The 17,192-nt window shown below is 44.5% G+C and overlaps 1 protein-coding gene across 1 annotated transcript in view; it reads left to right on the top strand.

Moving 5' to 3' along the window:
• STK17B (serine/threonine kinase 17b) overlaps nt 1-8,980 on the top strand; it is a 45,144-nt gene extending 36,164 nt beyond the window's left edge. Inside the window, 2 exon segments of the mRNA XM_048486737.1 lie at nt 1,301-1,480; nt 5,038-8,980. Of these exon segments, the coding sequence (XP_048342694.1) occupies nt 1,301-1,480; nt 5,038-5,317 (460 nt within the window). The 3' untranslated portion in view covers nt 5,318-8,980.
• The last annotated feature ends 8,212 nt before the right edge of the window (nt 8,981-17,192 follow it).

Genomic DNA, 17,192 nt, shown 5'->3' on the forward strand with positions numbered 1-17,192 from the left:
ACTAATAAAAGGAAACACTTCTTCACGCAACGTGTGATTGGTGTTTGGAATATGCTGCCACAGGAGGTGGTGATGGCCACTCACCTGGATAGCTTTAAAAAGGGCTTGGACAGATTTATGGAGGAGAAGTCGATTTATGGCTACCAATTTTGATCCTCTTTGATCTGAGATTGCAAATGCCTTAACAGACCAGGTGCTCGGGAGCAACAGCCGCAGAAGGCCATTGCTTTCACCTCCTGCATGTGAGCTCCCAAAGGCACCTGGTGGGCCACTGCGAGTAGCAGAGTGCTGGACTAGATGGACTCTGGTCTGATCCAGCTGGCTTGTTCTTATGTTCTTATGTTCTTAGGTGCTTTTAACTAGCTGTGGCATACTGTCACATTTTGGAAGGAATCAAGTGTGGATGCTCCTTGTGGCTACCGTGCAGTCAGAGCAACTGATGCTCAATGTGGATCCCATCCAGCATCAATGCACAAATGACCCCTTGGAAAAACAGCAGTTGCGGATAACCAAACTTTTTGTCCTTGAGGAGGAAGACATCCCTTAGCAGCCTCTTGCATATGCCTGGCCTCAGGACGGTTCAGTCATCAAGAGAAGTGTCTTCTTAGTTACGGTTCCGACTCTGAGCAATGTGCTGTCTCAGGACACCCGTGCCCCGCAGGACTTGCGTAGTTTCTTCAGGGCATTACAAGGCTGAATTGTCTAGGTTGGCTGTTGGTATTTAATCCACAAGTTTGGGGGTTTGGTTAGCAGCATGGTGCCAACTGCGTATTTTAACAGTTGAATATTTTAATATTTTGTGTTTGCTTTTATGTTGTTTTTAACCCATATTGTTTTAACTTTGCCAGTCGCCACCAGACCGTTAAATGAGCAGCGACTAAAAATCTAGTTTTTAAAAATCAAATCAATAAGTAATCTGGCAGCACAAAAACCTCTTGGCATACATGAAATGGCGTCCTCATAGAACCATATGAAAACCCTTTAAAAAAATCCATGTCTTTTCAATGTTTAGTATGGAAAAAATTTTTAATAATTAAATTTTTATTAAATTTTGAATGATACATTTACAATCAACCATCTGTATAGTTACATTAGTATGAATACATAGTAAACAAAACAAAACAGATGTGTCATAATAAGCATGAGATCATAAAAAGCTAATAGCGTTCTCCTTGATCTATCGATTAGCCTTTATCTTGGGTGTATATCTACCCTTCATTAGTCTTTTTCCAAAAAAGTAATAATAATAATCTTTGTTTTTAATATGAGAACGGGGAGGAAACATTCTCTCTTGTTTCAGGAATGTCGGTGTAATCGCGTACATGCTGCTTACGCACGAATCTCCTTTTGCGGGAGCAGATATTCAAGAAACGTACCTCAATATTTCTCAAGTGAATGTCGATTATTCAGACGATACTTTTGCATCAGTCTCGCCGTTGGCCAAAGACTTCATTCAAAAGCTACTTGTTAAAAATCCTGAGTAAGTAGGTGGAAGACTTGAATGGGACCTTTGTGTGCTGCTGTAATGTAAACGCACAGAATAATAAGTGGGAGACTTCAATTGTATAGGAAGAGCTGTTTTACTTTGCCTCTGGGTCACTAGCTGAGTTTTGACTTTGTCTTAAATTGCCATAATTCTATTGATATTTTCTGACCACTGCATTGAGTTAACTACCTTGGTAACCTATTCAACCAGATTTGGGCCCTAAGGGCATGAAGGTCCTCGGAACATCACGGAGGGCACATTTCTCCCTTTTTCACCCCACTCCGACTTCCTTCTTCTTCTCTGATACTTTCTGTCCAGTAACTTTGTTTTCCTTTGCTACAAGGTCTGTGTGTTCTGTTTTCAGCTGCGTTTCCCCTGATTCTCATGTGGCAAGAACTAATATGCACGCGATAAGATAATATTGGGTGTGACAAGCTCTTTCTTTTTAGCGTTCAGTGTACTGTGCTTGTCGAGAACTGAGACATACTTTAAATCTCATAAATAGATTTTATATTAAAGCAGTAAAAAGGTCTAGTTTTTATTTTAAAAGCATTGCTTGTTTCTTTTTTTTGAAAGAAGGGGTGGGGGTTCTACAGCTTTACAATTCAATAAGCTTTTATTGGCATATACACGATAGTTCCAGTTAAAATATAGTTCCAGTTAAAATATAGTTCCAGTTAAAAAATACAGTTTCAGTTAAAAAGTGAATAGTAAAAAACTTTGCATTTGTCATACATTCAGTTTACAAACTTCTGACAAAAACTTTGCCACTATAAGGCAACAATGAAAATCCTGACAATTTAAAAGCATGACTACTTTATCTGATTCAGTATAATCAATCATAGGGTCTATAGCTTGGGATAGCAGGCTGGATCGGAGTTCTTGGTAGGGTTCTACAGCTTTACAATTTCTACACCTTTCGTACTGCTGTCTCTGTCCCTCTCATGATTTGGGATTCTGGAATCTTTCTGTGCACCATCCATTACAAGCCATTTTTACTATTTCCACACCCCTCTTTTCAATCTCAACCAACCGGTAGCAGAATTGAACTGTGGGATGAATGCGACAGTCTGTGGGTGCACAGGTCAGAGAACTGCCCAGTCTTCCCTGGATCCTAGGGTTGCTGAGCCTGTGGGGACTAATAGTCCCACAAGCCAGAGGCTGCCTTGAAAAAGGGGGTCAATCTCTCTCTTGTTCTACCAACACTGCCTTGCCACTCAGAGCAGTGCTCAGACCAATACGGTTCTTCGTTCACATGCAGAGGCGTATTGGGGGGAATGGATCCCAGAGACAACTCCTTCTCCGGGCGCCCCCCTACACCCAGGGGGCATGGCCCCCTGAGCCCCCCTCCCCAGTCCAGCTTTCAAAAGATTTCAAAAGCTGGATTTCAAAAGCCGACCTGCACGGAGGTCAGGGGGGCTTGGGGGTGGGACCATGCCCTTGAGCCCTCGAGCCTCTCCCCCAGCCTCCGTGCAGGTCGGCTTTTGAAAACTTTTGAAAACTGGCCTGTGGGGGCCAGGGCTTGGGGCCAGGGCTCGGGGGCGGCCCAGGTGGGCACTGTGGTTGCCTGCCGCCAAGCACCCGCCTCCCTTCAGACTGGCTTCTGGGGGGCGGGGCTTGGTGGCGTGTGGTTGGGGCGCACGCTGTTGGTCACGTGGAGGGCCATCCCCCCCAGGACCAAAAGACTTATGCCCGGCGACATGGCTGTCCCCATGTCCCTAGGGTAGTGCGCCCCTGTCCACATGGGTCCTGCAATACTGGGAACCAACTGTTGTGGGGTTAGAATGGGTAATGGGGTATTAAGGGAATGTGGGATCTACTAGTGGAAAATAGTGGATATCAACACCCCGCCCTGTATTTAGTCTGACTGTCCATGTGCCCCTGCCAGGCTGAGACTGACAGTAACTCTGCGTGGTAGAATAGAATAGAATAGAATAGAATCTTTATTGGCCAAGTGTGATTGGACACACAAGGAATTTGTCTCCGGTGCATATGCTCTCAGTGTACATAAAAGAAAATACATTTGTCAAGAATCATAAGGTACAGCACTTAATGATTGTCATATAGGTCTAGTAAGCAATCAGGAAACAATCAATAGTAATAAAAACATAAAATGTAAAATCATAAAATAAAATGAAATGTCAGCACAGGCTATAGTCATACAGTCATAATTGGGAGGAGATGGGTAATAGGAATGATGAAAAAAGTAGTGCAGTAATTATATAATAAATATATAATAAATAGTTTGACATTATCGAGGGAATTATTTGTTTAACAGAGTGATGGCATTCGGGAAAAAACTGTTCTTATGTCTAGTTGTCTTGGTGTGCAGTGCTCTGTAGCGACGTTTAGAGGGTAAGAGTTGAAACAGTTTATGTCCAGGATGCGAGGGGTCAGTAAATATTTTCACAGCCCTTTTTTTGACCCGTGCAGTATACAGGTCCTCAATGGAAGGCAGGTTAGCAGCAATTGTTTTTTCTGCAGTTCTGATTATTCTCTGAAGTCTGTGTCGATCTTGTTGGGTTGCAGAACCAAACCACACAGTTATAGAGGTGCAGATGACAGACTCAATGATTCCTCTGTAGAACTGTATCAGCAGCTCCTTGGGCAGTTTGAGCTTCCTGAGTTGGCGCAGGAAGTAGGATTGAGTAGGATTGCACGACCAGGGTTTCCCTGCAAGTGAGGCGTGTGTATTGCTGTTAAACCAGGTATCACTGCAGAGCCTGTGCTCTACCTTCCTACCCTTTAAGAACTGATGATTAAGCAGGAGGGTAAGAGCTCGTGTATCTAATCTGGAGGAACCGGGTTTGATTCCCAGCTCTGCCACCTGAGCTGTGGAGGCTTACCTGGGGAATTCAGATTAGCCTGTACACTCCCACACACGCCAGCTGGGTGACCTTGGGCTAGTCACAGCTTCTCAGAGCTCTCTCAGCCCCACCTACCTCACAGGGTGTTTGTTGTGAGGGGGGAAGGGCAAGGAGATTGTAAGCCCCTTTGGAGTCTCCTGCAGGAGAGAAAGGGGGGGATATAAATCCAAACTCTTCTTCTCTTCTTCTTCAGTGAAGTTGCCACTTTTAGGTCAACTTTGAATCCCATCCTTACCCGGGGTTAATTTCCGACAGAGTAAGGAAGGACTGCCTTTCCTTTTGTCCGCCTTGCCCCTGCTCTCCCCTCTGATGTGTCCCCAGGCGTTTGGTGATCCCCACAGCTTTTCCTTCCCACTGCCTGAGACATCCATTTTGGGGATGTGGTGAAAGAGTAGGAAAGCAAATTACAGACATGCCAATGCGATTATGTCCCATTTCCTCTGGCAAGGGAAGAGGAAAGGGTTGCTCTCTGAGCAGAAGAAACAGAGGAATGTAAGTTATAGGTGGGGCGGGGGGCTTAACCAAATCTGGGTGTTGACTAGGGTGGGCAGTCTCATTTTGAAATCAGTGCGGCTATGCCAGTTTTAAGTAACTGCTCACCCCTGGGTTCAGTGGCTCAACTGTAACTTTCAGGTCTATGCAATGTTTTCAATGTGTGCCTCTTGGATTTTGTTTGTTTTAAAGGGAGCGACTCTCGGTAGAGTCCTGTCTATCACACTCCTGGCTACAGCAAGGAAATGTCTTGCTCTACAGCCCCGAAGAACCCCCCAGTTCTCCAACCCAGGATCATATGAATAAGTGCATAGAGGAGAGAAGTAATAACAGGCTGCTCTGCAACGCATCGTGCAGCGGGCGGAAAGATAAAGAGAACATCCCAGAAGACAGCAGTACGGTCTCCAAACGATTTCGCTTTGACGATTCTTTGCAATATCCCCAAGAATTCCCGACAGACTTTGTGTGTTAACCGACGTGCTCCTGCAGGTCATTGGACTGAATTCAGGGTTGTGATCTCATCTGGTCGCACAAGGCCGTGGATCGCCATGCCTCGTGTTTCCACTAGACTGGGAAAGCACTTTCAGTGGCTCAGTCGTTCCGGCCTTTCTTGGAGCTGCCCTTGCTGGCCGTGGGTTTGGCTCCTGGAAACCGGGGTCTGGGCACCTGAAGGGCCTTGACCATGGAGTCAAACAGGTAACAGTATGTTTGCACTTCTTACCTTTTGGTCCCCAAAGTGGCTTTTGGTGTGTTTATAAATAAAGTTGGCAATCTGAGCAAAGTATTATTTCGAATGTTAACAAACAAAACCTGGTTAAGCACATCGTAACCATGTTTTAAGCCAAAGAGTGTCCTAACAATGCATAGACATATTATGTTGTATCTAAAGTTTAAAAGCTGGCCAAGGGAAAGCCTGCTGTCCTCTGTTGAAAAGTTCAGGTCTGTGGTGTACAGGGCCTGCCACCCACAGCAGAATTATACCCTTCAGAGCCCGTTGATTTTAATGGACTGAGAAGGGTGTCGCTCAGCTTCGAATGACACTGCTATATTCCTGCCATGTTTTGATGAAAAGTACTTTGAACCTATATGTTTGCTCACTGGTGCTCGAGTTCCTTGGGTGGGCTTCTTCAGCTACAGCCAAGCCCTACACATATTTTGTCAACAGGGACCCCCCTGACTCAAGGAGACTGACTCCCAAATAAGTGTCCTTAGCCGTACTGCCTTAAGCCAGTTTCATGAGAAAGGTTTGAAATAGTTCTTGCATCTAAATGTCAACGAAATGCTTCTTGTGTGCATTTGGCTGAAGAATCTTCCACTTTCCGTCCTGCACTTATTAACATTCCCAGTCCCCACCCCCCACCCCCCCAGTCGTTCTTAGTTGTACAGATTGGTTACATCCTTTGAGGTTTAAATTTGAAGACCCTCCTTTTCAACCAGCCCAGCTTTTAAATGTCATGAGAGATCTCCAACAAAAGTAAGCAACGTTGCAGTAGGGAGATGTCTTCTCTCCAGATAGTTGATCCTAAAACTACCCATCGTTCATTTTCCTGGTTTCTCTGCAGACCCACACCGATCTGTGCGTGCCCTGGCCACCAGCAGGGATGAAGGCTTTAAGGATTTCTTGCACTTTCCAAGCACTCCAATCCCCCATCTTGAGCTGGTGTTTTACCACCCAAACCGGCACATGCCTAAGTTGGTTCTACTGTACAAGGGATTGAATGGGAGGAACCCAAAGCTTGTAGTGGTGGTTCCTCTATTACAGTGGTGGTGAACCTTTGGCACTCCAGATGTTATGGACTACAATTCCCATCAGCCCCTACAATTGGCCATGCTGGCGGGCTGATGGGAATTGTAGTTCATAACATCTGGAGTGCCAAAGGTTCGCCACCATGGCTCTATTATGTCTTTGTCTTTGAAACAGAGAACTGTCAATCTGCCTTGCTAATGGAGAAGGCAGGCAACACGTTGGTACGTCTTCAGCCGCTGTCCTCTTGTAACTGACACTTGACGCCTGGGAGAATCCCTAGATCTGTGTGGGATTTGACCTTGTTTTTGGCAGCAGCTCTGACTGATAGGAGCATATATCCGGGTATCAGATCTGACAGAGAATCAAGAACCCTGAAACCTCTAACTGGGTACAGGCCCCTTTTCCTGGGTGCGCTGAGGATAATTGGGCTGTCTCAGGAGCCCGTGACACATTGTCTGCCTTTAATTGAGAAACCCTTTCATGTTGGGCTTTGGGCATAAATTGGTGACATGAATTACAGACCTTGCTATTGCTACGCATCAGGCATGGTTTGTGTTCATCCGACTGAGCCCACATTCAGACCACTTTTTTGAACCCAGTCATAAATATATTTTTGGTCAACTGAGAAGGAAAAGAATTTCCCTGAGGAGAATCGAAATATGGAGAGGACTAAGATGAGTTCTGCCTCCCCAGTGGCAAAACAAGGACTGCGGGAGTCGCCCTCCCCTCCTCGGTAGTCACATGCCGGTTTGGGTGGGAAAATGTCAGCTCTCAATCAGGGAGGGGAGGGTTTTGTGTGCTTTGGAAGGCGCCAGCAATCCTTCGCATCTTCGTTTCTGCAGCTGGCCTGCGCATGTGCAAATCCATGCATACTGGCACAGGAGATCACTTGGTGAATGTTACAAGTAAGTGGAACCCTGTTTTCCCCTTTGGCGAGTGAACCTATTTACCTTATGCAAGACACATGGTAGCACCGTTGTGTGTCTGTGTGGCTGCCTGTTCTATTCAAAAACAATGATTTTTAGGAGCAAAAATAAGTGATGGCTGTTGTTCTAAATCCTGGAACATAGTAAAAAGGCCAGTACTGAAATGGGATGCATCAACTCTTGGCCCAGTTTCATGAACCATTATAGCTCCAGGGGCATAACCATATTAGTTGGTTGCGGCAAAAATAAGCAACAGGCTGGTTAGCACCTGGTTTATTCCAGCTCAAGGTTTCATGGGCTAGAGCCGCTTCATTAGATGCATACAGTGGGTTCTCATGGCGTAGAACTTGTGATCTTAAAAAAAGTTAGCAGCAGGGTGCAGGGGTGTGGCATGTAACTGTATAAACTGGAAAAGTAATCAAGAAAAGTACAGAGCCCATTCATGAAAGCAACTGTTGGCCCTTCCTCCAGTTTGCTTAAGCCAGTTAACACCTGTAATCGTTGAGGAATCTCGGGTGTTACTAAGATATTGATTTTTTTGCTTGTTTCTTCGGTACCAGAGGGAAATAAAAATTGTGCCAAATCTCTTGCTGAACTCTTAATTCAGCAGTTTTATCCTGGAGCCTCCCTTCTGTAGAATATTTCTCAAGAATTGTCACTTGAAGTCAATATCAAGAGATTTGATGTTCTTTTTGCCCCAAGTACTGACCAAGGCTTGGGTGTCTGTAATCATTGCAAGTGTTAACTTCCTTAGTACAAGCTGAGTCACGCAGCTTTTATGACTGTTCTCTGTGCTTTCCTTGATTATGTTTGCGTTGTTTATGTTGATTGTATTTCATGGCCCTTTGAACATATTTATGGCTTTTTTCATTAGCTTCGTGTACGTATGATTTCCTAGTGAAGAATTCCAGGCATCTGAGAAAGGGTCTGTGAAATCTTGTGCTGGAATAAAATGTTGTTAGTCTTTAAGGTGTCACAAGAATCTTGTTCATTGTTGTAGAAACCGTGATGTTGTCTCAGAGTGAAGAAAGGGGTGGGATGCAAACAAGTTCACATTCAGAAATTCATGGTTGGAAGTCAGCATGGATGGTCATCTTTTCTTCTGTCAGATAAAATAAGGGAGATGGGCATCCATAAACGATAAAATTATTCAGTTTTGAAAAGGGGTTAATTTTATACCAGCACTTTATTAAACAGAATACGGTCAAACATACTGGTTTCTGTCAAGGTGTTTTTTTAAAAAAATGTTTACATTTCTTATTCCTTGCTACTCTAGTCTTAAAACTTTGATAAATTTTGAATGATCTAAACTTTGCCTTTGGTCAATACAGCTTTTCAGAATGTCTGTACAATTGTATATGCATCTCAAATTCACCTGTAGCCTGGCTGCACCGGTTGCAAAAATAAAAGCAAAAATTAAAACAAAGAGAAACAAAAACCAAGTAAAATAAAACAAACACACTGAAAGGAGCATTGGTGAGGAAATGCTTTACCCCCCTGGCCGAAGACTAGGATGGAAAACAATCACTGTTAACTCAATGCACACTTAAGCCAAACTCCAAGATAAAAGCCAGGTACTGTGGGCCTGGCAGAGGCTTTGGTGTCAGCAGTTAACCTTTGGTCTGGGCTTAGACAAACAGCAATCTATATATATATAAAGCTAACAGTGTTTTTGTTGATGACAGTATACCTCAGTAACTGCTGGGCCAATTCCTCTGAAAATTCCCAGCCACTATAGTCAGCCAGGCGAGAGTGTTTTTAGATGGTCACATACCTGAAATTTCACACCTGGCCCAGGTAAAACGCCTTTTTCCTGTCGCTCCATGGTGAAGGACATGCAGCTGCCTGTGTGTAACTGTCATCCTTAGAATGTTCGTGCTGCTTAGAATGTTCACTCAGACGGCCAGATATGAGCAGTGAAAACAGTACGTAGGCAGTAACTCGAGTGGAAGTGAAACACATACACACGAGGGAGAGGGAAGGGAGGGAGGGGGAGGCATGCAAGGGAAGAGAAGTGAGAGAGGGGAGACAGTGAGGGGTGGCCTGCAAGGGAGGGGAGGGAGGGGGCCCAGCATCTTGATATGACCCACCCACCCTAGCGGAAGGGAAGGGAAGGGAAGGAGGGGGAGGGGTGGCATGCAAGGGATGGGAGGGAGGGGCCAGGCACCCTAGATTCCCTGAATACTGTGGTTACAGTTAAGAAAACCAGGCACGCATTACTCAGAAGTAAGCTCGGTACAGCAACTGTGACATACTTTGAATGGCTGCGTCGTGCCCCTCAGAGGGTTTCCTCAGAAGCGACACCCATTGCCACCAACCAAACTTACTCCCAGGTAAAGGATCGTGACCAGCCAGCCTAGATGTGTGGGAGGGGTGCCTTTCCATTCCCCCCCCCCCCCAGGAATGCAGGCACACACATCAATGACATCGCACAGTATCAGGCTGCATGTTTGCATGAGCACGTACTGCTGGCCTCTGCAATTGATTTGCTGCTACTGTTCCTTTTCCGTTTCACCACAATAAGCCACAGCAACGCGTGGCTGGGCCCCGCTAGTCCCAAATACAATACCAGGATGTAGATAGGCCAGTAAAATACTGGTACGAACATTGCTAAAGTGGAACCTCCTGACACCTGATTCAACAGAGCCGGTTCTGGTAAGAAATTAGAATTGCTTTCACTTCTGCATGATATCCACCACTTTGCATCTACGTCAACATTCTTTCTATCAGAGGCCAGAGTGCGTGATGCCTTGACCAAGTTGTACCCATACCGTGAAATGCAGTGATAGACGTTGTCAGTGTCCTCACTGTGTATATACTTAAAATAGGGTATACGAAGGCGTTTACTTCAGCCATACTAAAATGGAAAGAAACAAAATGGTTAAATGTGTGTGTGTGTAAAAAAAAATGGTATATTCAACTTTCTGTGGAATGGACCAGTGGATAATATTAGATGCCTAGTAGTCTTAAATATTTCAACCTCCTTGGAGGAGCAACTGGACAAATAACTATAAACCCACAGCATGGCCAATTGGCAGGGGCTGATGGGAATTGTAGTCCATAACAGCTGGAGTGCCAAAGGTTCGCCACCACAGCTATAAGGTCAGTTATATTCCAGAAGCAAATGTCCCAAACAGACAGCCATGAAATGGAAACTTAAAAGGGCCAATGCTGTCCTGCTACAGCAAATGTGAATATTTTCAGGTGGATGACTGAGAACACATAGATCAGAATCTCGGATGAGATAAATAGTCCATACATGGGACATGAGAAAGACAATACAATTATATAAATAGGTAAGACCACTACTGACCTCAGTTCCTTTGTGCTGACATTTCCACAACAACGGAGTTGCATCACTGAGCGGAGGATGCTGCTGCTTTTTAATACAGAGATTAGCTAAGCAAGGTCACAAGTCCCCGATCAATTTTTACAAATGCTCTTTTTTATTTGCACGCTGATGCGATTGTAAGTCAAACTGACTGAAATTCTCTCACTCTGTGACTTGTTTTTTGTTTAACAAATCTGTTTCCCTTTTCAGACACTGCTTTTAAGATGTGGTCTAGGTAATCTCCAGCGGCAAGGTTTTGTTTTAAAGCTCTCGCCTCCCTTTGATAATGTTTGGGTTTTGTGCAGTTCCTTCTAACTCTCAGGAATTGACTGTAAGATATCAAAACTTAAAAAGGAAACGATCTGTTATATGTGTGTGTTTATATGTGTGTGTGTGTGTGTATATATATGTGTGTGTGTGTATATATATGTATATGTATATATATGTGTGTGTATATATATGTATATATATGTATATATATGTGTGTATATATATGTATGTGTGTGTATATATGTATATGTGTGTGTGTGTGTGTATATATATGTGTGAGTGTGTGTGTGTGTGTATGTATGTATGTATGTATGTGTATATGTGTGTGTGTGTGTGTATATGTATATATATGTATGTATATGTATATGATGGATGGATAGATGGATGGATGGATGGATGGATGGATGGATAGAAGGATAGATAGAAGGATAGAAGGATAGAAGGATAGATAGATAGATAGATAGATAGATAGATAGATAGATAGATAGATAGATAGATAGATAGATAGATAGATAGATAGATAGATAGATAGATAGATAGATAGATAGATAGATAGATAGATAGATAGATAGATAGATAGATAGATAGATGGAAGGATATAGATATGAATATATGTTTGTCCAACTCCAATTGCCATTTTTGTTAATCATGCCATCTAGGAATTTGATTTGATGCTCATTGAAATGTATTTCAAATTTGATGTCATTATCCTGAACGTCAAGCCAACTATGAAAACCATGTAACTGAGAACAGTCACCTTTACATATTGAAAACATCATCAATATATCTCCACCATATAGATATATGTTTTGGAAAATGATTCCTCTCTGAATGTAAACATTTCTCCTCAAAATCACCCACATACAAATTAGCAATCCCTGGTGCCATAGGAAGACCCCCAGTGAGATCAGCCAATGGTCTCCGCATATGAAAACTTTGTAACTGGGAACAGACACCTTTCCATATTGAAAACATCATCAATATGTGTCCACCATGTAGGTCGGTCGGTCGGTCGGTCGGTCGGTCGGTCGGTCGGTAGGTAGGTAGGTAGGTAGGTAGGTAGGTAGGTAGGTAGGTAGGTAGATAGATAGATAGATAGATAGATAGATAGATAGATAGGTGTATATAGATAGATTTATTTATTTATTTATTTATTACACTTCATAGACCGCTCAACCCCAAAGGGCTCTGAGCAGTGTACAGGGCCCATAAACAAGGTCGATAAAACAATAAATATAAATATAACCACGAGTTGAGGCCAGCCGCTTCATTGAGGGGCAAGAGACCACCAGCAAATTGGCCTCTGCTAAGCGCAGATGCCTACTTGGGACATATGGGGTAAGACGGTCAAGAAGATATGAGGGGCCCAGGCCGCGAAGGGCCTTAAAGGTCAATACCAACACTTTGAAGGTGAGATTCCACTGGAAGCCAGTGCAAGCGGCACAACATGGGGTGATGTGATCTCTAAAAGAGCCCCCCATTAGAAGTTGGCCCGCCACATGCTGGACCAGATTCAGTTTCCGGGTCAGCCGCAAAGGAAAGCCCGCATAGAGCGAGTTATAGTAGTCTAACCTGGAGGTGACTGTTGCATGGATCACTGTGGCCAGGTCGGTCTGGGAGAGGTAAGGGGCCAGCGGCTGGGCCTGGTGAAGGTGGAAGAAGGCTACCTGGGTAATGTGAGCCACCTGGACCTCCATGGAAAGAGAAGAATCCAGGCAGACCCCCAGGTTGCAAGCCAAAGAAGTCGGGGCCAAAGGGACCTTTTCTAGACCCGGCTGCTGAAAATCCCCCGGCCCCCCACCGTGACCCAGCCAGAGGACCTCTGTGATGGATTAAGTTTTAACCTGGTCTGCTTCAACCAACCAGCAACCACCTCCAAACAATGCTGTAGGGGCAGAGGTGCCCCCCCCCCCACTTAACAGAATGAGCCTTTGTCCATACAGCAGCCATTCGTTTTCTTGGAAGCATTTTGAATGTTTTATATTTACTGCATGTAAGGCTCTTGCAGAAAACACAGTCCATGCATTCCCTTCGGCAGCAGTCTAACCTGCAGGTGGCTTGGACCCAGAATCATAACGACGACACTTTATTGCCCTCTTTTCTGGTAAAATATAGTAACAATTCAGTTTTCTGGGGTTTGATAATGACTAATAATGCAAGGGTCTCTCTCCCTTTCTTATGACAGCTGCCAGGGCAAAGAAGAAAATGGTCATTTGCTGGAAGTCTGCAAACGTTTGACCTTAAATAGGCAGTTCTCAAATTCTGTGCTGGAGGACAGATTCCCAGAGATGTAGATTCTGTAAGCCAAATTTCCGTTCATTTCCTATGTCAATCAAACTGCCCCTTAGGTATTTTTGTGAAAAAGGCAAACTCTATGCTGGGGATCATTAAGAAAGGAATTGATAGTAAAACTGCAAGGATTGTCATGCCCTTATATAAAGCAGTGGTGCGACCGCACTTGGAGTCCTGTGTCCAGTTCTGGTCGCCGCATCTCAAAAAGGATATTGAGGAGATAGAAAAAGTGCAGAGAAGGGCAACAAGGATGATTGAGGGACCGGAGCACCTTCCCTATGAGGAGAGGCTGCAGCGTTTGGGACTCTTTAGTTTGGGACTCTTTAGTTTGGAGAGGAGACGTCTGAGGGGGGATATGATTGAAGTCTATAAAATTATGTATGGGGTAGAAAATGTTGACAGAGAGAATTTTTTCTCTCTTTCTCACAATACTAGAACCAGGGGGCATTCATTGAAAATGCTGGGGGGAAGAATTAGAACTAATAAAAGGAAACACTTCATCACGCAACGTGTGATTGGTGTTTGGAATATGCTGCCACAGGAGGTGGTGATGGCCACTCACCTGGATAGCTTTAAAAGGGGCTTGGACAGATATATGGAGGAGAAGTCGATTTATGGCTACCAATCTTGATCCTCCTTGATCTGAGATTGCAAGTGCCTTAACAAGCAGACCAGCCAGGTGCTCGGGAGCAGCAGCAAGCAAGAGAGAGCTCCATTGCTTTCGAACTCCCTGCCTTGCGTGAGGACTCCCAAAGGCACCTGGTGGGCCACTGCGAGTAGCAGAGAGCTGGACTAGATGGACTCTGGTCTGATCCAGCTGGCTTGTTCTTATGTTTTCATAGTGTGTGTGTGTGGTGGGGGGGGTTGATGCTGGCGGGAAGGGGTCTTCATTTCGGCTAATGTGGGTTCTCCAGGTTGGGTGGCTGGTAGATTTTGCTCTGAACCTTTCACCCATGTCTATGGCTGGCATCTTCAGAGCCATGTCACGGAGCTAGCCATAGACTGGGGCAATTTTTTTTTTTTAGTAAAAACTACCAGACCATGGCCACAGAGCCTGGAAAACCCACAACAGATGGTTGATTCCAGCTGTAAAAGGTCTTGGTTTTCTTAGTTCCTAATATTAGATCCTACTCTGAAATTGTAACCATACACATTATTAGTTTTTGTGGAAGAGCTCCTGTTGAACAGGAGCAAGCAGCCATGCCACACACACATGGTAGCAAATCTTATAGGGTTTGCCTCGAGACCTGGCCCCAAAGACTCCTCCCACAAAGTCCAAAATAGCCCTCGAAAGGGGCCTGCCTCCTCCCCTTGCCTGGTACTGACAGAAAGCAAGTCTTGAATGTCAGCAATACTGCTGTGGTTGCCTGGCAACGGTTGTCATGGCCATTGAGAGGACGTTTTCTCCTTAAAGTCACAGATACTGCAGGGGTGTGTGAGTGTTAATTCTACTTAAAAAAAAGATTTTCGATTTCTTTTTTCTGAAAACTTTTGACCTGTTTTCAGGTTTGTAGAAAGATTTTTTCTTATCTGTTCAGGGCTCCAGTCTCCAGACGGAAGTATTCTCAGATGAGGCCCTGTTGGGAATTTGATATACTGGCGGGAATTTAAAATATTTTTTTATTCTTTTCCATATAATCCCTAAATCTTCTCATGGAACATAGCAGGATGGGGCTGTAAGGCTAAAAATCATGAAGTCACCAATTACCTTAAAGGATTGAATCTCATCCTGATCCAAGAGACTTGGTCCCTATCCAAGCCCCAATTGGAGGGCTACACTGTATATCATAGGTGTCAAATTTGCGGCCCTCCAGATGTTATGGACTACAGTTCCCATAATCCCCTGCCAGCATCGTGCTGGTAGGGGATTATGGGAACTGAGGTCCACAACATCTGGAGGGCCGCGAATTTGACACCTGTGCTGTATATGGTCTACCAGCCCACAAACCTAATACCAGGGGGAGAAACCTAGCGGGGCTACTCTTTTTCTTGGAATCCCGCTTTGATATTAAAGTCACATCCCTACCAAGAGAAGAGACAGGTTCCCACTTTCCAGGCAGGAAACACAAGACACGGCAGGAGCAAGCAGGTCATGACACACAGCAGCCTTTTCTGCAGGTGTGGTCTCCATACTGAACATTAATTCCCTTTGGGTTGGATTCTCGGATATGCACACTTTTTCCTTCTCCCAAACTCCCCACTCAACAGGCCCAGAGAATCTCCATGGTTTCTGAAACTCTGAAGTCACAACTTTTCCTCTTCCTTTGCAGGGAAAGTGAAGGGAACCAACCTGCGTTTCGCTTTCTTTGGTTTCCTCACTCCTCCCAGCTTTCCCCACCCACACAGTTGCAATTCCTTCCCATCTCTTTGGGCACCGACTTACATACAAAGAAGTATAGAAAGGGCTTTTGCACTTTCCACTTAAATGGAGACCAAAAGTGAGTAAAAGGCTGAACCCTCCATAAACACGGGGGCCAGAGGTGGCACTCAGAGCCCTCTCTGTGGGCACACATAGAGTTCATCATGTGGGCAGAAAATCCCCCTCCACACACACACACATCTAGGCTGGCCTGGGCCGCTGGGCTCGATTATTAGCATGAAACCTAAGACCTGGTTTTGGGGAAGCAGTGTAGGCAACCCTGTTAAGCGCTGTTAAACCCCACTGATTTTCATGCAAAGAACTAAAGCATGATCCTTTACCTGGGAGTAAGCTTGGTTGCTGGCAATGGGGCTTGCTTCTGAGTAAACCCTCCTAGGGTCGTGATTCACCCGTTTGAAGAGTTGCACAGTTGCTTCAAAGCAAAGCCAACAACTACCACCAAGCTTACTCCCGAGTAACGCACGCCTCGGAGCCAACCATTTTTTTCTTAACTAAAACCTCACTATTCAGGTTAAATTGCCATGATGGCACTTTGCAATAAATAAGTGGGTTTTGGGTTGCAGTTTGGGCACTCGGTCTCAAAAAGGTTTGCCATCACTGCAATAGACCCTTGCAAACGACCTAAACATTATGGTCTAGCAAATTAACGTTTGACCAAAAATGGCATCCCAAAAGAAGATGGCAGGCAGCTTTCCCAGGTAGACGCTCAGGTAGAACAAGGAAGAAGGAATGAAAGATTGCCTCGGCTGGGGACACTTCGCAGCAGGAAACTCCTGTTTAAATAAAAAAAAACATGGGGAAAAACCACTGTGAAGCAAACAACCACGAGGTAACCACTGCGTGCATAAATGTCCAAAGTCTCCACTCATCTGACGGGATGTTGCTCAGAATTCTATCGCCTCAATCTTTATGCTGTGTAAAATGGCTCATATAATAATATGCCATAAAAATGTTCCGGCCACCTCCACCTCTCTCACTAGAACTGATATGCCATTGGTAGTTCTGTACATTCTTCTCACTTTCGCTATTTCTTTTGTAGCTACCGTGTTTCCCCGAATATAGGACAGTGTCGTATATTAATTTTTGCTCCCAGAGATGCACTATGCCTTATTTTCAGGGGATGTCTTATATTTCTGTGTTCTGTTCGTCGGGCATGCTTCCAAACAAAAACTTTGCTATGTCTTACTTTCGGGGGATGCCTTATATTTCGCACTTCAGCAAAACCTCTACTATGTCCTATTTTTCGGAGATGTCTTATATTAGGGGAAACAGGGTATGAGCGCTCTTTAGTTCAGAATTCATGTGCTCTGTGAACTTTGTCTGGTACAGGGCAGATACTTTATAGATGCATGCCTCGGTTTATGGCTTTATGTAAAGCTTGATTGGAAGGAGATGGGTATA

Source organism: Sphaerodactylus townsendi, linkage group LG02 (assembly GCF_021028975.2).
Source record: "Sphaerodactylus townsendi isolate TG3544 linkage group LG02, MPM_Stown_v2.3, whole genome shotgun sequence".
Taxonomy (NCBI): Eukaryota; Metazoa; Chordata; class Lepidosauria; order Squamata; family Sphaerodactylidae; genus Sphaerodactylus; species Sphaerodactylus townsendi.